General features: G+C 39.4%; 1 protein-coding gene across 1 annotated transcript; it reads right to left on the reverse strand.

Moving 5' to 3' along the window:
- Positions 1-7,055: 7,055 nt before the first annotated feature.
- PGBD1 (piggyBac transposable element derived 1) lies at positions 7,056-23,257 on the reverse strand. The gene is made up of 6 exons (XM_006902642.1): positions 22,865-23,257; positions 21,923-22,070; positions 13,497-13,585; positions 10,965-11,094; positions 10,318-10,414; positions 7,056-8,658 (listed from the first exon to the last, which is right to left on the reverse strand). Exons 1-6 carry the CDS (start codon positions 23,255-23,257, stop codon positions 7,056-7,058), a joined length of 2,460 nt encoding a protein of 819 aa, XP_006902704.1.
- Between the last annotated feature and the right edge of the window lie 810 nt (positions 23,258-24,067).

The following is a 24,067-nucleotide window of genomic DNA, read 5'->3' on the forward strand; positions in this document are numbered from 1 at the left end:
TAAACTGGGTGGCTCCTTGGAGGCAAGGATTCTGTGGCTTCGTCTCACATACTTTGGGCATGTTGCAAGGAGGGACAGGTCCTTGGAGAGGGACATCATGCTTGGGAAGGTGGAAGGATGGCGCAAGAGGGGAAGACCCTCTGTGAAATGGATTGATTCAGTGACTGGTAATAGGGATGGGTGTGTCAGAGGCAGTGCGATTGGCACAGGATAGAGCAGGGTTTAGGGCTGTAGTAGATAGGGTCGCTATGAGTCGCAAACGACTTGACGGCACATAACAACAACAACAACAGTGGCCTAGTGGGTACAGTTGCAGTGCCAACCCACAGGCAGGTGGTTCAAATCCACTATCAGCTCTGAGGAAGAAAGATGGACTCTCTCCTTTTGTTCCTCTGAAAACCTGCAGGAGGGTAAGCTATGAGTTGGTTCCAAGAGTACATAACAATGCGTGTTTATTAAAAAGAAAACATTAATGATAGTATATTAATTTTTCTTATACTTTGCCCACTTACATTATTATTGTTGCTAATTTAATTTTCTTATAATCAGTTAGATCCTCCTGAAGAATATCAAAGCAAGATAACTATGATAGTAAATCATAGTTATCCCTTTTCAACTTAAGCTAAAAGAGTCTTCCAAATTATTTAATCCCAGAATGGTTTCAAGAGAGGAACTAGATGGACTTTAGATTGTAAAGGTGGAGAAGAACCCATTTGGGATGAAACTTAACTTTTGATAGAACAGCTTTTCTTGTCAAGAGGTCTCACTAACTTTTCAGGCAGTTTTGTTACCAATAGACTCTTGGTCCCCAAGAAGAACAAAACTCGTTTTGGGAGCTCTGTTATCAATAGCTTAGGCCAAGAGACACACACCAAGGAGCAGACACTGAGATGCTGGTGTTGAGTAGTTTCTGACCATCCTGCCTGAAGGGTAACAAGTCCAGGTACAGGAGCATAATCTTGAGAATGAGAAGGAGGTAGTGACTGTGGTCCAAGATCTAGAGTGAAAGTTTACTAAGCCCAGGAGAATGAGAAGGAGGCAGTGGCTGTGGTCCAAGATCTAGAGTGAAAGTTTACTAAGCCCAGAAGACAGGTGAGAGGAGGCAGATGACATCTGAGCCATCAATTAAATGAAGGGTGAAGTTTGGTGACACAGGTTGGTTGGTTGTTTAGTTATAGCCACATGTAGTAGTTCTCTATTAGCCCCAAATCTTAATGCTTTAAAACAGCAAACATTGCCTCGGATTTTGAGTAACTAACTTGGGAGTTAGTTAGCAAGGGCTCTCTTGAGGTTACAATGAAGATATCCGCCGAAGCTAGTCATCTGAAGTCCTGACATCTACTTCATTCACCTCCAAGATGCTTTATTTACATGGTGGTTGGTAAAGAAAGGCCCCATTTCCTTTTTGGCTAATGGAAGGAAGTCTAATGTGTGATCTTTGTTATGTGGATCATCTCTATACGGATGCTCAAGTGTCTTCATGGCAGTAGGTTTTTCCCAAAATAAGTTGTCCAAGAAAAAGTAACACGAAGCCATGATACTTATTATGATCTAGTTTTAGAAAGTTAGATGTCATAACTTTTAATACTCAATCTATAAATAAGCCAGTAAATACAACACACACTCAAAAATATTGGGCTCCATGTTTTGAAAATAATATAAAAGAATTTGAGTCAAACTGACTCAGAGCTGACCCTCAAGCAGATTTTCAGAGATGGTAAATCACAAAGGAAGTGACTACCCATATTTCTCTGGTACAGTAACTGGTGTATCCAAACAGCCTGGCTTGGGGTTAGCACTAACTCTTTACCACTAGGCCACTAGGCCACCAGTGCTCTGCCTCTTCTGCTCTTGGATATGTAATGAAACTCTGGTCTTTCTCCCTGGCCACTTGTCTAGAAAATTTCTGAGTCTTCGGTTAGGGTCCTCTAGTCCTTCACTTAAGCATCCAAATATACTTACTTTTATCTAGGCCAGATCATGAACACAGACATTCTGATGTGCTTTCAGAGGATGTGATGCAGCTGATGGCCAAGCAGGAATTAGCAATCATGAAGCTTCAATCCCAATTCAAGTGTGAATCTTTCAGTCCCCAGAAATTCAAGAACAAGTGAAAATTTCAACAGGCCCATTCAGGGGATCTCTGGTGACTCTGTATAGAAGTGAAACTGGGTTGGAATTTAAGCACTGTTACTTATTATCTCAGTGGCTTTGGAGAGGTCATTTTACTTTCCTGTACCTTCAGTTTACACATTTGTGGAGATAAGCACAGTGCCTCAGTTACAAGGTCACTTGATAATTATACACATAAAACATTAAGGATAACCCTGGTATGTAGTAAACACTATATACTACCTGATGTGTACATCCTTTGATGGAACCTTATCTTCCCTGAGCAATCATCTCCAGCCATGTGAGCAGCACTGATGATCTGTTATTCTGCTAACCTTAATCTCTCTGCTTAATTCCTCTTTACCTTACACTGCCATCACTAAAATATCTATATCTTTGATGTGGATCTTCCTATTTCATACTCTACTGTTGTCTACTTTCATTTTTTTAAAAGTGATGACATTTTGTGTTTCATTTATTATTACAGATAATAAAAGAATACCTTATAACCAGAAGTTGGCACCAAAGCAAGAAATCTTAAAAGAAATATTTTGGGGATATATCTAGCAGACTCCAAAGAGATGTCTCTCTGGATTCTAAGTAGAAAAACTTGTAGACATGAAGCAAGGTAGAAAAGCAGCAGGGAGATCCCACTGAAGAGAAGTTCACAAGTGTGGTGAGTGTGGGAAAGTCTTCACTCAGAGTTTAGTCCTCATGCAGCACCAGCAAATTTACATTGGAAAGAAGCCAAGTGATTCTGAAGCATGTGGGAAAGCCTTCAGTCAGAGAGGTCAGGCCTTTCACCATCAGTGGAGACACACTGGAAAGAAACCCTATAGATGTAAGCAGTGTGGGAAGGACATTCGGCCACAGCTCAGCCCTCAGTAACCATCAGCGGAGCCACACTGCAAAGAAGCTCTATTGGTATAATGAGTGTGGGAAAGCCTTCAGTGCCAGTAAACATATTCAACACAGAAGAATCCATACAAGGGGAAAAACATATAAATGTAGAGTGTAGGAAAGCCTTCTACATGAGCTTGTACCTTGTTCAGCACCAATAAATGCATAATTGAGAGAAGCACTATCAATGTAACGAGTGTGGTAAAGCCTTTGGTCAGAATGCAGGGCTCTTCCAGGATCCTCAAATTCACATTAGTGAGGAAAGTAAAAGATTTAGTAGGTGGACAAAATGCATCAGATAAGTAATATTGGAGAGAGACCATATGAATGTGATGAATGTGGGAAAGCTTTTTGCCGTCAGTGCAACCTTATTAGTCATTTTAGGTTCTATAATGTTCCTGAATTAGACTGACTGACTACATTGATTCCCAGGTCCCTTAATGGGGCTATCTTGGATAATAAGGTTTTTCAAGTGGCTAGATCTGTTCTTAGAAAACAATTTTGTTTCAGAATGAGTAGCCTGTCTGCAAACCAGGTACTGGTGTCTCATGGGTGTAAGACTGTGATTATGGGATGTTGCTTTTCTTTTCCAGTGATTTTCCTTAGAGGAAATTCTATCTAGAAATAAATTGGCATGGGGTGACTTTTTCTGAGTAATACTGTTCCAGTAGAAATAACATTTTAGTAAATAATTTATATATAAATATAAATAAACAAACAAAATGTAATATATCAAATGGCATTGGCAGGATGGACAGCCACAATGGACTTGACCATGACAGAGATTCTGAGGATGGTGCAGGAAGGGCAATCTTCAGGTATGTTCCTCACAGGATCACTGAGTCATGGTTGACTCAGTGGCACCTAACAACAACAAAAAATCAGATGGCAAAATAGTCTATGATCAAAAATTAAGTAGGTTGAGGGGGTTAGATTTTGCCAGGATGGAGGTAAAGGGAATCATTATTTCATGTAGGAAGGCCATGAAATCTGAAGAGGGAGTTCTATAGCTGTGTGAGAGAAGTGGGAAAGGCAAGATCATAGGCTCTGAAGTGGAAGTGTTCTGTGTTTGAAGAACAATACAGAGGCCAGCGTAGCTGGTGCAGAGGAGAAGTGAAGGGGGAAAGTACAGAAACTATGAACACAATATGAAGGAGTCAAATTGGATAGAGCTACTGTAGGGTTAAACAGGCCACTTTTAGAGTGTTGCCTTTTACTCTGACCTAAAAAACCACTGATGGGTTTTGATCAGAGAATATGATCTGGCTTATATTTTAAAGGATCACACTAGGTACTCAGAACAGACATTATGGGACACTGGAAAAAGGAAAGCAGAGAGTTCTAAATAGGAGGTTATTACAATAGTCCAATAAGAAATGATGTTGGTTTGAAACAAAACAGTGGAAGATGAAGTGTATAAATTCTGCACATCCCTTTTCTATGTCAGCAAAATTTGCATATGCCTTTGAAAATGGATGTGGACCAAAGGAGTTAAAGATAATGAGTCCACCGTATTTTTTCATTTAAGCAACTAAGAGTGAAGTTGCAATGGAGAAGATTTTGTGGAAGCAAGTTTGGAAATGAGAACAGGAAAATTTTATTTTGGACTAATTAAGATGTCCATGAAAATGCCAAGCGAAAAACCACTGGATACTGGAATCTCAAAAGAGAGGTCTGGATTGTAGATTTAAAAAATATTAAGAGTCACCTGAATATAGATGCCATATAAGTCATGTAAACGGGTTATTATCACTTGGGGAATGAGTATAGAAAGAGAAGTTCAAAGACTAAGCTGTGAGGTACACTAAGCATTTGGTCAAGAAAGTGAGGAGAAACCAGCACAGAAGACTGTAAAGGAGTGGTCAGGAGGTAGAAGAATGAAGAGAGAAGCCAAATGAACAGTATTTCAAGAAGGCATTGATTCATTGAGTCCATTCAGCTCATAGGTCAAGGTGAGTGCCGATAATTTATTGCTTATTTAATGTACCTCTTTAGTATCTTTGTTACTTAACAAATTGATTAGTTGTTAAAGATTAAGAGCAAAAGTGAAAACATTAGCATTTCTTTGAAGACCTTTTGCTGTGAAGGGGTCAGAAATGTGGAAAGATGCCAAGTCAAGGAACTTTAAGACAAGAGTTATTGCACAATGTTCCTGTGTCGATGAAAACACTCTAGAAGAAGGAAAACTGGCCTGAAACAAGGGCCACCATCCATGCGGAGCCATTCTGCCTCAGAGCCAGTGATGAGGCTCATATCTAGCCCCGCATGGTGAAAGGTATAAGCAGGGATCGGGTATATCATGCTCAGGTCATTGTAAAAATTTGTAGATGCCAGATTCTCCATCATGTAAAATCAGAAAACAATAAGGGAGCTCTGGTGGCCTAGTGGCAAGAAGCTGCACTGCAACCCCAGAGGCCCACGGTTGGAATCCACCAGATGTTCTGCTGGAGAAGGAGGGGCAATCTCCTGTACCAGTCAGATCTGATTTGACAGCACACACACACAATAATAATATTTTATTTTAAAAAAGGAAAATAATCCACTTTAGTGGTGTGACTAATTAGAGGATTATCAGATTAATTACAAACTTTTTAAATTTAAATTTATTATTAATTTCAGTAAAAATTTACAGAAACTTTGGATTTCCATGCATTCATTGTTTGCACTTTTTAATTACAAACTTTTATTTGAACTCAGTACAGAACATGTTAATCTGTGACTCCATTATAGTTGGCTTACCTTTCCACCATCAAAAACCAAATCATAAAAAAAAACCTCTAAAAAACCCAAACAAACAAATTGTGGTGCAGCAATGAAAGAATCTTTTTAAAAAGAAAAGAAAAAAAAAAAGAATTAAAAGAAAAAACAAAAAAGAGAGAAAAGCAAACTGGTGGGTGGATAGGGAAGAAAATGTGCACCAATAAATGAATGGAAATCCAAGTTTTCTGTAAAGTTTCATTAAAATATCAATTAAAGTTATTTTAAAAATTAAAAAACAAATCGTGTATGCAAAGCAACCCTGCATTCCATGGTGTTTTCATAGGTATTATATTTTGGAAATCTTTCACCTTAGTTGCTTCTGACTTCAAAACTCCTAACCTTTTGGTTAACCTATAGTGCACCTTCAACTATGCACATATCATAGACAATCCTGTTGAAAGAATTCAAACCTGACCACCTCCCTTCTAGCCAAGAGTAGACTGTAAATGTTAGGAAGTAAACAGAATTGTAGCTAATACCTCAAATAATGAGTTGAGTCTGGCTTCTCTCTTAACTGCAGAGTAATTCATCAATACTAGGCTTTAGCACTGAACGCGTTTGTATCTGGCATTTCTCCTTGCATTTCTATCATTGATAATCTTAGTCCTAGATTTATTCATTTATCTCCTAGGTTGATTTCAACATGGAATTAATGGACTTTGTCACTTGAACTATACTGCTATTTTTCTCATGATGGTTCCCCCTTATTAATGATTGTCTTCATATTCTCTCACGTTTATTTTTTCACTTCTGTTGTCAACCCCCAAAGTTATAATAGGACATGCCTTGTCTTTTTTAAAATATTCAAAAGTTACTACTTTTTCTCTTTACAATGCTCTCCCACAACATCAGTCCTTCTCATCTACACATAGTACAACATTGTACACCAATGTTGAGTTCTTCAATCTCTCACCACATTTTATTTAGATTATTCTTACCTCATGGGCTCTGTTTATTTATATCTCCACTCTACAGATCCATAGTTACTATAATATTGTCTACATGTTAAAATTACATTCTCCAGAAATAATTTTTTTTAAAAGGAGGTAAGATTAATTCTTTAAGTGGACACAATAATCAACAAAAAATGGTTTTTTCTATCCCTGATACCAAAACTGGACCTAGAAAAATGTACAATTGGAATTCAACATTTTTACAGATAGTTTTAGCATTACTTGTTATAACAGCCTTTGATACTCTATATAAATGTCTGAGTTTTTAAAAGTCTTAGTCCTTAATTACTTAATTATTACATACATCAGGTTTGCTTTGAGATGTACAATCTAATGTGTAGTTACTACTTTTTTGTAACTTGTTACAAGTCTTGTGTCCATTTTATTAGCATTGTGTTCCAAGTAGAAATGTGCAACACATCTCCGAAAATCCAAGAGGTCTAGAGAAGCGCCTGGGTTACAGACTCTGTGTAGCTGCCATGCATTGCTCATTGCTACATCAATCATGTAGCTCACCAAAATTAAGTACCATTTCTTGCTTCTTATTCTTACTCTATATTTGGAAATTATTTTATCCATTTTAGTCACGCCTCCTTTACATTCATCATACACTTTCACTATAGAGGGCTGGCTTATCTGAAGGATCTCAGCAGCAGCAGCAGCAGCAAAAAAACTTATTTCATTCACTGGTTCTATACCTACTGCATTGGAGCACAGACTGATGACACCATCGCCATGCCAACTGCACAACATTATCTCATCATTTTCTTCCACTCGGAAATCAAAAGATCCCTTCTTCATTTTTTTCATGTGTTCCGCATTCATAAGGGGATTTTTTTCAATCTTGTTTTCACGAATTGCTCCTGTTGCCCTCAATCCTCTCTTCTTCAAAGCTGACACCAATTTGACACTTGTATAGAAGCTATCAAAACACAAGTGATAGGGATACTGGCCTTTCCCTAGAAGAGCATCAGCAAAGCTCATCACTAGATTCCCACCTACACCAAGCTCAAGATCCTTATCAACTTTCACAGTTGATTCTTCTTGATAGGGTTCAAACCAAACCAGATAGCCTTGTGTGGTTGTACCACACCAGATTTTATATCCAATTCTAATAGGCTTTCCATTCAGGAACTGGTCAGTATCGAAGCATTCACACATGGACTTATCAAAGCAATAGTGTTCTTCTAGGGGAGCATATAAGAGGAAATTTTTATTCAGTTGCTTTATGAGAGGCCTTAATTTTGTAAACTTATCTTGTTGGTCTAAGTGGTTATTATCTGCAAAGTGTAGGTTTGAGAAAATCAATTCAAATCTGTCCCTTCTAATTGCATCTCTAACCAGATTTTGATCTGCATCAGATATTTCCCAATACATATCCCTTCTAGGACGCCTCACAAATCCACTCAAAAGCAGGATGCCAAATACACACTTCATTTCCTGAACTGTAACTTCCAAGTTGACATTTTTCTGAAATGCATAATTATTGGTTTCCTTGACAATCAAGTTGAAAGTGTAATCATCAAAAAATAATTCAAAGAGCTCAACAGGGTTCAACTTTTCATTCTTGAGATTCAAAAGTCCAGAATCTAGTGCTGACCAGCTTGGGAAGCTGGGTTTAAGGTCTCTTTTGGCCCATTTCTTCTCTGGGACACTTGACTGCTTGAACTTCTTTTGAGTAGGCTGGGTCTCTAGCTCATCTTCCTCCACATCAGAGTCACCAGAAAATGCTAGGCCTTGGAGCAGTTCACTCACACGAGCTTTGTCCTTCTTTCTCCCTTTGCGAGTAATGTCTCCTGCAGCATATTCCAAGGATGAAATGTGCATCCGGGCCCACAAGTCACCTGGGTGACAGGTCTTCAGAGTGTTCAAATGTGCAACTGTCCTTTCAGGAGGGACAGAGGGACTACAAGAGAACTGGGGTACACAATTTCTGTAAAAGAAAAAGATTACATGCTATAAAATCCTCAGTCTTATTCTTTCATACAGGACAAAACCTCTGACGCTTAAGCCTTCTGCTAGTATTACTTACATCTCATACTGGTAAATTACATCATGTTTGGTAAAGTAGAGGGTCAGGAAAAAACAAAATCTAATGAACTGAATTGATACAGTAGCAACAAGTTCAAACATACCAATATGAAGATGGTGCACAACAGACAACATTTTATTGTTATACATAATGTCACCATGAGTCATCAGCTAACAACAACTTATTTCTAGCTTTGATCCCCATTCTTACTCACTTTTCATGAGTTATCTACTTGCTGAATCTAGAAAGAACTAGACATCCTTATTGTGGTCCCTTTCTGTCCTCTGTAGAAGAAGATGCAGATATCCCTGGCTTCTTTTTCAAGTTCTCTCAGGCAGGTCTGTGCTGGGAGGTGTGTTGCCCTCCATCTCTGTCAGTAGGAGCCCATTTAGCTCAGCCTCTGAACTGCATCCAGCCTAGCTTCTATCTATAATAAAGCTTACATTTCCAGTACCCTGCTTGACTCCTGTGTATCTGTCCAATTACTCTGGACTTAGGTAAGTTTTTTTATTTACTGAACCTCTTCATACCACTCACAGTCTATCTGAAAATGGAAATATTTAGCCTTTCCTAGGTCTCTATTCAACTGGTGTGCACGCTATCTTTCAACTTTTCATTTCTCTTCTCCAATTTTTAACCTTGTTGTTTTTGTTGTTATGTGCCGTCGAGTCGCTTGCAACTCATAGCGACCCTATTACAACAGCCCTAAACTTTGCTCTGTCCTGTGCCAATTGCACTGTCTCTGACACTCCCATCCTGATTATCCCAGTCACTGAATCAATCCACCTCATAGAGGGCCTTCCCCTCCTGCGCTGTCCCTCCACCCTCCCAAGCATGATGTCCCTCTCCAAGGACCAGTCCCTCCTCACAACATGCCCAAAGTATGTCAGACGGAGCCTGAGAATCCTTTCCTCCAAGGAGCCACCCGGTTTAACCCTTTCCAGGACAAATCTGTTTGTATGATCTTTTATCTTACTCCAAATAGGACACAGGATTTTCAGGCAGAAACTCACTCTGTGAAATTGTCCTCGTCCATGTTTTCTGTGTCTCCACTCCTCGTCCATGTTTTCTGTGTCTCCACTCTCTCTTACATCTTCTATATTTTCTAGCCATTTGCAATTCTACTTTTCAGCCTGCATCGCTTCCTCTTTCTCTTTATTTAGCATATTCTTTCTTCTTATTCAAGTCTTGTCTCAGATGTAATTTCCTGAGACACTTGCTCTAAGTACTCAAATCTCAAGTGCCTCTCCCGCATCTTTATTCATAGCTACTAGACACTTCATCATAATATATTCTTTCCTCATCTGCAGTGAACACATGTGGTATATTTGTTCAGGATAGGATTCTTGGGTGCCAAGGTCTGTGCTTCAAGTGAATGTTTCTGCATATTTGCTGTATTTTGATAGGTCCCGTTCTTGGCATGGGGGTCTCCTATGACCCGAGGTAAGAATAGCACCTTTTCTGTATTATCCTAGGCAAGAAGACCTCTGACCATCTGGTCTGATTCTAATTTCTTCATATACCTGCAGGATCCATTCCACTCAAGACCATAACACTTACCTGTTGGGTACCCCTGATATCTCCCCGCCTGGGTTCATTTCTTCAGAAGGTTCTTCCTTTGCAGAAAACAATCCATCTTTACTCACAACTTCTTCAGCTGAAATAATATATTAAGGTTTTAAATGTCATCCCACACTGATTTAAAAATACAGCCCCCGGGATAGGACATAGGATATTCCAAATTAACAAGCGAAAACACAAATCAAGAGGTATTCCAGAAGACTTCAGTCTCAAGTACCAGCCAGGGTACCAGGGCCCAACTTAGCTAAGAAAGGATCTAATAAAGAAAAGCACATTTGGAAAATTTCCCATAAAGTGAAGTGGGCAGAGGAGAATTGGGAGGTGGGAGTGGCTTTCAGGTGTGTAAGAATGTCTGCAAAGGAAAGTTATATGAAACACTTGATAAAGAAGAAAAAGCAAAGAGGAGCTGCTAAGAGAATTAGGGGAATGATCAGAAAAGATAAGAAGAATGAACAAACAGTGAAATCAATTGAGAAGGGCACAAAAGGACAGGAGATGAGAGAAGTCTAGAGGCTAGAAGTTGGGGGGTCAGGGTTTATAGAGATGTAGGCTCACAAGGAATGGCTATGGCCAGTGATGGGAGAAAGCGAGCATAGACAGGGGACTGGCTGGAAGTCTGTCCTTACTCATCAGACTGAGGTTTGTAATCTTCTCCTGAGCAGAGTTCTCACAGAGGTTCCTCTGAGCCAGACCCTGTTGTGGCCACTCCTGTGGGACATGGGCCTGGGATGCTGTTTCCTCAGTCTTCACCAGTGTCTAAAATGTCAAGAAATGATCTCTTTATTTCCACTGTGGTAAGTTTAAGGAGTCTAGTTATAAAGGATATTGAATAATACACTGTGGACCAGATATAGAAACAATTTAGGGGAATTCTGTAAATTTGTGAAAATCTTTTCAATTATATAGGAAGCTCTCATGTTCTATTGAGTAAGGAAGTGCACTTCCAACCCAAGGTGGGCAGTTCAAATCCATCAGCTATTTCAATGGAGAAAGATGGGTAATCTCCTGTGTGATTTATAGCCTCTGAAAACCTACTAAAGGATCAGTTATGAGTCAGTTCTGACTTGATGGTAATGAGTGAGTGAGTGAGTTTCAGTTATAACAATGTACCACTACCACCTCCCCGCCATGCTGTTTAGAGGATGATGCCAAAGATGGTAAACATACTGTAATGTGCAGGACAGTTTGACACTACAAAAAAGCAGTGCCTCAACTTTGAAGCACTCTGCTGGACTAAATCTAAAACAAATATAAATTTGTTACTTTTAAGTCTATAAGAATCTTAGGGAGCTCTGGTGGCCTAGTGACAAGAAGCTGTGTTGCAATCTCGAAGGAGCAGCATTTTACTCCACCAGATGCTCTGCTGGAGAAGGAGGGGCAATCTCTGCCTGTGCCAGTCACATCCTATTCGACCAATAAGGGGAAAAAAGAATATAAGAATCTTAAAGTTGTTAAATAAGTATATTAAAAAATAGAATAATATGAGAGAAACTACATGGAATAAAGACATTTTCTCAAAAGTACTTATTAATTTATTCACTTGGTTCATTCTATTTTTTAGCATTTTCATACTATGTGTCTGAACATTTCGATAGAATCTTGCAGTTACTGCAAAAGCAGTTGAGTATAGGTATAAAACGGAAGGAGTTTTGAGATTTCTTTTAACAGAACTAGAACTTAACGTAAGTGCAAAGATCTCACTGAATTTCCTTTTAAAACATAATTTAAAGTATTTCAAATCTAGCACAGTGATATCTAGGTTGGAAACACTGTATGATGAAATGATTCCTTTCTTTTAGGATCTGCCTGTGGTTTTCTCTTTGCCTGGCAGTGATCACAAAGGTCTATCATGTGGCTTTTCATTAACTGTCTAATTTCTGGTTTCCTTCCACCCTCTCCTTCCCATTGTCTGAGATAGCACACAGTGCCTTGGCTATTTAGGCTGAATGTTGGCTTCTGCAAGCAGGAGGGTGTCAAGACATGGTGTCTCTTTCCTACCTTATTACTACTCCAACAGTAACAACAAACAGAATTATTTTAGTATTTAAAAGCCCACTTCATTTTAAAGAATATACTACCTCTACTTCCTTTTGTCCATTATTTGTCTTGCTTCAATTGCATTAATTGCCTTACTTCAATTAAGTTACATCCCACTTTATCTGGTATTTTATTAGCTAACACTAGTATTCATTCTATCATTCACCCACATATCTGTCCTTTAATTTCCTTGGAATTTGATCTAGCTGCTTCTCTTTAACCCCAACTTGAGGATACATCAGTGCAAAAGAGTGATTATTTTGTCATTTTTCCCCAAAATGTACAAGATTTTACATTTTAAATACTACTTTTTAATTAAAATACTTTTTTTGTTTCACTACTATAGTTAAGGAAAGTTTATTGACTTGAAATATATATAGCAAGTAGGTTTTATTCTCTGTATATTTCTTTTTGGGAAGGTAAAATATTTTTTAAAAAACAGGTAGCAATGAGTCTGATGGAATTACCAACTTAAGAACATAAGAAAATAGATTTAGCAGTAGTGTGCAAGAGGGCTTAGACAGGAAAGAAATTAAAAAACTAAATATCTAGAAAAATGTTTGCACTCCTGAGAAAATAAAGAGAGGAATAAACAGTTCACTTTGTGAAAATGTAATATTTTATCTTGGATATATAGAATTTCACCATTATTATTATTACCAAATAGTAACTGAGAATGTGCTGGACACTGGGAATGTAAATATATAAGAATGGTGTTCTGAGGTAGGAGAGCAAAGTGAAGAGACCTCAAAAGTCAAACATAGTCACTAAGCATCGAAGAAATGAAGTACTTTTTGAAACCAGAGGTTTGATTCTACCACTCAGTTCCATGACTTAAGAGTTGTATATTTGCCCAGAAACAGAGCAAAATGAAGTAGTAGTGTAGGGTCAATAAGAGTTGTGAAGTACACATGGTTTGTGATATTTGGTGAATAAGCAAAGAAGGAGGAACTGTGCCACCTGGTCAATAAGAGTTGTGAAGTACACATGGTTTGTGATATTTGGTGAATAAGCAAAGAAGGAGGAACTGTGCCACCTGAAAGACTGTCAAAGGTCAGGAAGTGACTAGAGAGATTGGTGGCAGCTTCTAAAGCCCCTATCAGCCTGGGAACCCTGCTCACCTGGGACCTGACTGGGTTACACACAAACACTGCTGCCTTGTCTCCAGGGTTTTCTTCCTCGAAAGGGGCTGGCCTTTGGGGAGCAGGGCCTGTGGAGAAAAGAAATAAGAAGCCTGAGTGAGACCTGATGGGTTCTAGGCATGTGGGGACTTGGTTTCCTAAACATTTTTATGTTTGTTAAACATCTAAGAACCAAGATGAAGAGAGGACAAGGTTCCTACACTCTCAGATCTTAACTGTTTGAAAGAGAAAAATCATAAATATTTCCAATCTCTCTAAAATTCCCCACCCCAATATTCTGTGGAGTTTATGAACCTATGAGATGCTTTATAGTAACAGACTCTCATAGATATGAGGAGGGGGAAACCCAACAAACCACCAGACAAAAAGAATGAGAAAGAAGGAAGAAAAGTGATGAGAATGTAAAGATCAAGCAGAGAATAAAAAAAGAAGAAAAGTAGTGGAAAGTGAAAAGATGAGAGAAGACTTGGAGCAGGAAGCAAAAAGGAAAGAAGATGAAAAGAGAGGGAAGGAAATGAAATAAAAGAGAGAGAATGAGAGAGAGAGATAAACTAAAGCACCAGCAGGAATATTCCATGTTGAGAGTTCCTGATCCAAAAGAAACTAGTAATAGTCAAAACTGTGATCAGCCTGCACAGTGCTGGGCAATGCACTGCTGCATAAGGTTTGTTGGAAAGAAAAGCCTTGTCCCTAATTCATTCTCATTATTTACCTCCCTACAATCCATGCATATGCAAAGAAATGTAAACGGAATCTGCTAGCAGGGAAAGGATAGGAGTCAGGGAAGGGAAAGGGTGGCAACAGAAATGACAGAGATCACAGGCACAGTGCTTTGAAGAAAAAGAAACCTTTGAGAAAGCCCAAGTCAGATTAGAGCCTGTGCTTGCTCCTTATCATCTACCTGTTAAGCAGAAAGAGAACTACAGTTAAGCCCAGGAAAGGCATGAAGAAATGTTTTCAAATATATGAAAACTTGTTTTAGACACTGGGATGATCCATTTATCTCAGCTCTGCCAAAGATAAGACAAAAGGAAATGGATTGAAGTTGCAATGAATCAGATGATATCCTAAATTCCCTTCTATTTCTCCATCATTATGCCTCTACTTAATACATTTAACACTAAGAATCATTCAACATTAAAACTTCTGAGTAAGATAATAGGTTAGCTAGAAGGCAGCCCAACCCTCTTAAACTAAAACACTAGAGAACAAAGACAATAGATAATTCTGGAATCCTGAGTTAAAAACAATGCAAAATAAAAAAGTAGTTCCAACAGACTGCCAGACCCCGAAGTAGATCTGAAGATCTGAGATTGAAGTAACCAACGCCTTTCTGGGAGAAAGGTGATACCTGATCAAGGAGACTAGAGATAGCTTTCAGATCTGTGGGTTCCCTGACGCTGTGTGTTTAAAGATGCTAGAGTGATGAAGACCAACGATGCCAGTCTAGATACAAAAGTGCGCCTAATCCAGGCAGTGGTTTTCTCAATTACTTGTTAGCTTCAGAGAGGTGGACAATTACTTAGGATGGCAGAAGAAAATTAGATGCTTTTGAGTTGTGGTGCTGGAGAAGTCTTGAACATTCCATGGACTGTCAAGAAAACAAATAGTTCTGTCTTGGAGAGGGTGAAACCAAGTCTCTCCTTGGAAGCTAGGATTCTGACGTTCTGCCTCACTTACTTTGGGCACATGGCCAGGAGAGATCGGTCCTTGGAGAAGGACATCAAGCTCACAAGGGTGGACAGACATTGCAGGAAGGGGTGACCCCGGATGAGAAGGATTGATACAGTAACTGGGGCAATAGAAGTTGGTGTGTCAGAGTCAGGGAGGCTGGCTCAGGACAGGGAAGGGTTCAGAGTTGTTGTACACAGGGTTGCTATACATTTCAGGTGGCTCAGTGGCACATAACATAATATGACAGGTTTTGTAAGGAGTGGCATCCACTTCCTAAATAACATGCCTCTGGAAACTCTATTAATTTTGATAAATGTTGATAGTTGTAGAGAGGCTTCAGATCTTTTTCATAGGTTCATAGGTTCGCTATGAGTCATGCTCAACTCAATGGCAATCAACAACAACAAAAGACTGAAGGAATAAAATGAAAACATCTAATATTAAGGAAAGACAGATTTTTTTTAACAAATGGTGCTAACAAAACTGGCCCTCTATTTGCAAAAAAATTAAATATCTTACACATTTATAAAAACAATCTGAAGATAGATCAAACATAAACCTATAAAGATTATCAAAGAAAAAAATGGGGCAAAATTAGGAGCTTTGCAAAAAAATTAAATATCTTACACATTTATAAAAACAATCTGAAGATAGATCAAACATAAACCTATAAAGATTATCAAAGAAAAAAATGGGGCAAAATTAGGAGTTCTATTCTAAGGAATAAATAGACTACCAAATATAACTGAAAATGCACAATCAGCAGAGAATAAACTAGGCAATTGTATCCTAAAAATTTGCATCAAAATACTTCTCCAGGAGTAAAAGAGAACCTATAGACTAGGGAAAAATATTTGGCAACAACATATCTGACAAAGGACTCATCTCTAAAATTTGCAGAAAACTCTTAATACCTCAACAAGAAAGAAAAATGGTCAGAGGACATGAGTAACATTTGACAAAAGAAGATACTCAGATGGCCAGCAGACACATCTTCATCTGTCTCATGATGCTCACTATCTTTAGCTATTATATTTTGATCATCATTTCACCCTAGGGACAAAAGCAAAATTCTTTCAGACAATAAACATGAGGGTGTGGAGAGAATGAACTCTCTTTATTGCTGGTAGGAATGTAAAATGATGCAACCACTATGGAGAGCAGGTTGATGCCACCTTAGAAGTTGGGAAGGAAAATATCCTTTGATCAGCAATCTTACTTGTTATGTTGCTTAAAGTTGGAACCAAATCATAGCAGACCCGAGGGTTTTGAGACACTATTAACTTGCACTGGAAAAGACTGTCCATATTTCTCCTTCAGGGCAGCTGGTGGATTTGAACTGCATGCCTTCAAGTTGGCAATGCAACTCCTTATCACTAGACCACCAAAGCTTCTTGACCACCAGAAACTCATTACTAGATTATATCCCAAAGAAACAGGAATTGGTATGAAGAGATACATGGACATGCATGTTGACTGCAGCATTATTTACAACAGCAAAGAAAGGGAAATAACCCAACTGTCCATCAGTGGAGGAATGGATTAAAAAACCATAGTGCTTTCACACAATGAAGTACTATGCAACATTTAAAAACAAATAATAAAGAATTCATAAAACTATATAGAATGAAAGAAAAAAAAACCACACAAACAAACCCTAACCAAAACTGCAAAGAATGGATGCACCCACAGGACATTATGCTAACCAAATAAGTCAGTCACAAAAGGACTATCACTGTATAAGACCACTATTATAAAAAGCTGAGGAAAGGTTTACTTAGAAATAGAATCATTCTTGGTTACTAGGAATGGAAAGGGAGGGAGAGGAGAGTAAAAATTAATAAACAGATACAATGGATGAAGAGCTATTATACAATAAGAGGTTGATCTAACATGATAATAAATTACATCATCCACTGAGTCAGAACCAACCCATAGCTGACCCTTCATTGAGTTTCTGGCCTATAAACATATGGGATGAGGTTGTTCATCTTTCTCTCTTTGAACCTCTGGTGAATTCAAACCACCAGAGAGATGGAGTCTTTGTGTTAGCAGCATAATTCCCCACAGACTTGGCCACCAAAGCAATTATAATTAATGTTATTTAAAATGTGAGGACTCTCCTTCACAGGGTCGCTACGAGTCACCTGAGACTTGACGGCACTTAACAACAATAACATCAACATAGAGATCAGGGGGTCCAGTGGACAGAAAGCAATGCTACCAATCCAAAGCTGGGTGACTTTTAATACGCGGCCCTCAGGCCTTTCATTGTTTTTGTTCAGACATTCCTCTAGGTCGTATAGCCCTGGTGTACAAGTTGCCGTCCCGTGGTCACCTGTGGTTGCTGTGAGGCTGAACACTGTGACACTGATGTGTCAAATGTGTTAATGGCTGGTTACCCAATGCAGACAGAGAGTGGGGTGGAGCTCCCCGATTAAGACAAGCTTGGAAGGAGGAGTGGCATCCACTTCCATAATAGCTTGCCTCCGGAAACCCTATGAACTTGGAGAGAGGATGAAAGACACCCAAGCGTTGAGGACTCTCCTTCATAGGGTCGCTATGAGTCACCTGCGACTTGAAAGCACTTAAGAACAACAACAATTTAAAATGTGTATGAATGATTGAATGAAAAACTAATAAAATTTATAAACTTTCACTCATAAAACAAAAATAAAGGAAGAACGAGGCAGCATGCTTGTTATTCATTTTAAAAAGAGAAAAAGAAACTATGGTACATTCACACAAAGAAGTGTTATGCAACTCTGGAAAATAATAATGAATTCATTAAATACTACACAATATGGATGCCTCTAGGACACGTTGTTGTTGTTATTGAGTACTGTGGAGTTGGAATCGACCCATATCTGATCCTCAGGTGAGTTTTCAGAGGCAACAATTGCAAGGGAAGAGACTCCCACGGAACAGCTGGTAGATTCAAACCAAATGCCTTTGGGATTGCAGCACAGATTCTTACCACTAGGCCATCAGAGCTTCCCTAGACACATTATATTGAGTGAAATAACTCAGTCCCTACAGGAAAAGTATTGTATATGATGACTATTGCAAAAAGTTTCAAAGTAGGAGTGGCATCTAGTAAAAATTCTTATTTCTATGCTTTAGTAAACACTGCCCTATTGCTATGACTATTGCAAAAAGTTTTGGAAAGGTTTTCAAATGGGTAGAATCATTCTTGGATTGTTTCTAGGGATAAGGGAAACAGAGAGAAGTAATAATTGCTGTTGTTGTTGTTATGTGTTGCTGAGTTGACTATGACTCATAGCAAACCTATGAACAACAGCTCTGAACCTTGACTTATCCTGAGCTGACCTCACCATCTCTGACACACCTGACCTCATTGCTACAGTCTCTGTGCCAATCCATCTCGTCCAGGGTCTTCCTCTCCTGTATTGACTCTCTAGCCTTACAAGCGAGATGTCCTTCTCCAAGGACTGGTCCTCCTAGTAACCTCATAGTAAATAGTAAATAATTAGTAAATAGATAACAGTTGTTGTTAAATGTCACTGAGTCAGAACGTACTCGTGGCTGATCCTCCAGCCAGTTTTCACAGGCAGTAAATAAAACAGGAGGAAAATTCCCATCTTTCTCTCTCAGAGCAGCCAGTAGATTCAAACTATATACCTCTGGGCTAGCAACACAGTGAAGGAGCTCTAGTGGCATAGTCTATAGACAGGTGAACTTAAAGGAGTAGAGCAAGAAGTAAACAGGGAAGGGGTAGAGCATGTCCTACTCCAACTGCCCTAGCAACAGGATCAGCCCTCCACCACAGCCACGGAAAACAGGGAAAGTCTATATGCAGAGTCATGCCCTCTGTCTCACCTGCTTGTATCCCATCTGTGATCCAAGGCTGTATGAATGTGAGTTATTATATGCAGTCTGGTGTGAAGCAATGCATACCTGTCCAAGAACATTAGGCTAGAGAAAACAGAAAAGAGGGAAGCTACAAGCTCAAAGAAGAAATTAAGTCTATAGGGCTAATAGTCTGTATAATGGCCTTACTTACCTTGAGGCCAGAAGACCTAGATGTGCCTGGCTACCACTGTTCAAACCAGAACCACATTAGATGGTCCCAGATACAATGGATAAAAATGTAGAACTGTGTGGTTTATTTTTCAATATAACTTTTCCTAGCCATTGTTTAACTTTGCTATGTAGATGGACAAATTAATTTGTCTTACAGGAAGCAAAACTAGGTGCTTGTTGGAGGCAAGGATGATGAAACTTCATTTCACAACTTTGGACCTGTTGTCTAAAGGAGCCAGTCCTAGGAAAAAGGTATCACTTGGAGAAAGAAAGGATGACTCCCACAAAAATAGATTGACACAGTGACTGTAATAATGGGCTTTGAGCATATCAGAGATTGTAAGGATAACTTCAGATAGGGTAAGGTTCAGATCTGTCGTTCTTTCACCTAGGAACAGGTAAATATCACAACCCTATATATTTCATCCTATCTCCTTCTAATGTTTCCATATGTTTATTACATGACTCACTTATTCATTATTTAGCATTGAAACATCAGTATTCCTAGATTACCAATGTGGATATTCTAAACCATTAATCCTCTGAAATTGTGGCCAAAATTTTGATGTGTATGCATTCTCCAGGGAAAAGCATTCATAGCATTCAACAGATTTCTAAGAGTTGGTAATGACTCTCACCTAAAGGTTAAAAACAATTCACTACTGGCAATCTAATGGCAAGAAGCTGTGCTGCAATCCTGAAGGCACACAGTTCAAATCCACGGGCAATCTTCTCCCATGTGATTACCTCTGAAAACCTGCCAGACCAGTCAGCTATGGGTTGGTTCTGACTTGACGGTATACAAGAACAACAGGGAGTTATAAGAACTCTGAATCTTCTTTGTACTATCTTTTCACCCCAATTCATTGGCAGACTGCAGACCACAGACTTTCAATTCTATGCTTAGTTCATCCCAGTGTCAGAAGCCTATCTAAAGCTGAAATATTTCAGCATTTGAGCTGGTTTACCTAGAGATAAAGCCTGTATATGGAAAGAGTTCATCAGAGAGTAGGGTGCATTTCAAAGGGAGAGACAGAGTCAGTTTAAGCCTAGAGAACCTTCTCTGACATGTTTGGAAAATTAGAGGCAGGGAACAAAATTTTTTAAAATGTCATTGTCAGGGACTGCAATGTGTTGTGCACACCAAGTAGGCAGATTTGTACTAACCTGAAATGTGCTTCATAATACAATAAGCAGTTTTAGCCACACTACAGCCATGTCTGAGCAAGCTCCATAGTGCTATGCTGAATCATTAAATGTGACCAGACATTTGTGGGTGATAAGAGTAGTGGTCTGTGCATATTATTTTGCATGTAATCCTGTGTCCAGGTGAAAAATGTGGCAGAGAGCCACCTTTGTTCAGAGCACTATAAGATCTTAGCTCACAGTAAGGCCCAAGGCTTATGTCCTTGCAGTTAGTGTGATATGGCTCAGAGGCTCCAGAGGGTGGGGGAAGTGGTATCTGGCAGGCCTCCTCCCTACAATCTGTGTAAACCTGTAACTCCTCAGCAATTCATGCTGTTTCCCAATTGGCCCCCGAACCTGGGCTGATTGCCTCAGCCCTGACAAACAGGGTGGTGAACAAGATACCTGACATGTGAATGGTGCTGTGAGCAGGATCTAGACATGTCACCAAGGGATAAAGGGTAAGTTTCCAGTCAGGTATCAAAACTATTTACCATATTCTCTAATGTAGAATGGAGAGAAGTATAGAGGAGAGACTTTAAGTCAGAATGTCAGGTAATTTAAATGCTAAAATAGCTTTGCCTTTGTTGACCGTGGACAGGTCATTTACAATCCCTGAGTTTTGGTCTTCCTACTATTAGTTGGACTGAGGCTCAATGTCAAGAAGACAAAGATTCTCACCACTGGACCAATCGGTAGCATCAGGATGGATGGTGAAGAGATTGAGATTGTTCACAGCTTCAGTTTGCTCGGCTCCACGGTCAACACTCTTGGCACCAGCAGCCAGGAAATAAAAAAAAATAAATGTATTCTGTTAGGGACCTCTCTAAAGTACTCAAGAGCAACGGTGTCTCTCTGGAGACTAAGGTGTGCCTGATACAGGCCATGGTCTTTGCAATCACTTGTTATGCATCAGAGAGTTGGACAATGACTAGGGAGGATAGAAAGAGAATTGACGCTTTTGAGCTGTGGTCCTGGGGAAGAGTATTGAATGTACCATGGACTGCCAAGAAAACAAACAGATCCATCCTAGAGAGGGTTAAACTAGGCTACTCCTTGGAAGCAAGGATTCTGGGGCTTCGTCTGACATACTTTGGACATGTTGTAAGGAGAGACAGGTCCTTGGAGAGAGACATCATGATTGGTAGGGTAGAGGGATAGCGCAGGAGGAGAAGACCCTCTATGAGGTGGATTGATTCAGTGACTGGGGTAATCGGGATGGGTGTGTCAGAGGCAATGCGATTGGCACAGGATAGAGCAGGGTTTAGGGCTGTTGTACATATAGGGTCGCTATGAGTTGCAAACGACTCGACGGCACATAACAACAACAACAACTATTAGTTGACGGTGTTCAACAAAATGCTTTAGAATTCTAATATTTTACCATTCCCTATGTTTTTAAAAACTTTCTTAAACACAGGGTTAGGGAAAAAATCTTGAAGCAATAGCCAGTTGGTGGTCTTATTATAATGTACCTGCCAAACACGTCCTCTGGCACTCACCACTCACTTCTTGGAAATGAAGATCTGGAAGTTCACACTTTAGGATGGTTGTCCCAGGTAGGAGCTGGAGGTGCTGTTGCTCTGAAGAGTCTCCTTGATGTTCATTCACTGCTAGATGCATGTCCTGTTCTTTAATGTAGACTGAAGCCTAGAAACAAAAGACTCATCTTGAAAAGAGAACTGGACCTAGCAGCAGTTGAAAACATAGAACAAGCCCCGTTTAAGGATAAAGGCCCATTTATCCTCCAATGAGCCAATGAGTGTAAGACAGAGACAGTCATTCATTTGGCAAATACTGACTGAATACACACTTTTACAAGTTAGGCTCTGCTCTAGGTACTAGAGATAACAAATAAGACAGACAAGAGAAGTAAAAACAAAAACAGAGGGATGCTTAAACTAGGGTGTGAAAGTTTGATGAGAAATAGAAGAATGTGTATCCACATAATACAGGATATACATATATAGGAACTGGATTAAAGTACAAAATACCTCCTATAGATTACTTAGTAAAAGCAAGAGAGAAAATACTGATTTTATAATGGAGATATCGGACAGATTCTACTATAGCATCATTGTAATGAGATAAACCATGAGGGATAGAGGGGACTATTTATCTCAGGCACAAGTCCAAAGAATGAAACAAGGCCAGTCAACAGATCACCCCCTACCCCAACCCCTGGACGAGGGTAGGGAGAGTGGTGCAAACATAACAGACTGCCGGACCATTCATTATTCTTGCTATGTCTCCATGCCTAAGTCCAATGCAGGGACATTTTGAAACAAATGCCAGCAACTAGCAAATTTGAATGGTCGTTCTTTGTACTATTCTTCCAATGCTTCTGCAAGCTAAAATTATCTCAAAAGCAAAATGTTTTAAAAATGACAAGGTAAAGTTCTCTTATTTTTTTCTTCCATACCACCAAAATATTCTCCTCCCACCTGTTGTCCTGTGTCTCCATGCTCTGTCTCTAGATTCTCCAGTGCTGTCACTGCTTCCTCTCCACTCTCCAGATGATATATCTGCATGTAGGTCTGAAGTTCTTTCGGCAGGATGGTCAGGAGCTGCTCCAGCACCAGCAGCTCCAGGATCTGCTCTTTGGTGTGCACCTCTGGCCTAAGCCACTGATGGCAAAGTTCTCTGAGCTGGGCCAGAGCTTCCCGGGGCCCAGAAGCCTCATGGTAGCAGAATTTTCGGAAGTGCAAGCGACATCGCTCCTGAGTATGGGGGCTGCTCTCCTGTAGAGCATATGTCTGCTCCAGTGTGGGATTTTCCTCTTTCACCTTCACAAGGCCCTTTTCATCTTCAAGAGCAAGGCCTGAAGCTTCATACATGGTAAGTTTAGATGCTAGGACAAGGATCACTTGGTTCTTGCTCAGAAATGTGTTTCCAAATGCATATCTAAGGCATGAGAACTTATTACTAACATGAAAATTACAATAGCTTCAAAATTCTATGCATTATGCTACTATTTTTGTCCCTAAGTAAGTCATATTTAAAAGTTGAGCCTGCTCACCTCTATCAGTGAAACTAACCAGAAGTATACCTTGAACCCTAAGGGTGGTTCTGATCGAGGGCTTAAGATTAATGTAGAGTATGAAGGAAGAAAGGTTTATTAAACTTAAGAGAGTGATTGAGCAGTTCATACTTTTGTTAGGGAAAGGGGACAAACTCTACTCATAAAGGAGCCAGAAGGCTGCTTACTTGGATAGATATTCCATTCTCAAAGTCATATGTCTTGGTATATCTCTCACTGAATATTCAACCTTAAATGTAGGTGTCGTAGACTATTTCTAAAGATGACTGAAATGACTCCTATCCTTAATATCTTTTGTAATGAGATCGTGCCATAGTTTATATCAAAAGTATTTCCCCCCAACCTCCCTTCAATCAGTGGATTATGATTTGCTTTCACCTATAAAATGTAACCAAAAACTGGTATTTAAAGAGAAAGTGGCTTTATAACTCTTCACCAATAACGTGTAACAAAAATGCCATCATAAGGAAAAGTGGCCTAGCAACTCTTGGCACACTACCATGAGACTGCCCAAGGTTGCAAGGAAGCCCAAGCTAGTCATACAGGGTAGTCATATTGATAAGAATCCAGGGACTCTAGTTCCCAGCTGTTCTACTAGTTGAATGCA

Source organism: Elephantulus edwardii, unplaced genomic scaffold, assembly GCF_000299155.1.
Source record: "Elephantulus edwardii isolate Elephantulus edwardi_28Jun2011 unplaced genomic scaffold, EleEdw1.0 scaffold00433, whole genome shotgun sequence".
Taxonomy (NCBI): Eukaryota; Metazoa; Chordata; class Mammalia; order Macroscelidea; family Macroscelididae; genus Elephantulus; species Elephantulus edwardii.

What these genes read in the sequence shown, in the direction of transcription:
- PGBD1 (XM_006902642.1), bottom strand. Translation starts at nt 23,257, where the DNA reads ATGTATGAAGCTTCAGGCCTTGCTCTTGAAGATGAAAAGGGCCTTGTG. An exon ending in GTAACCCAGTCAGGTCCCAG is followed by an intron (nt 11,095 to 13,496) that starts GTGAGCAGGGTT and finishes TTGACATTTTAG; the next exon opens with ACACTGGTGAAGACTGAGGA. An exon ending in TACAAACCTCAGTCTGATGA is followed by an intron (nt 10,415 to 10,964) that starts GTAAGGACAGAC and finishes ATATTATTTCAG; the next exon opens with CTGAAGAAGTTGTGAGTAAA.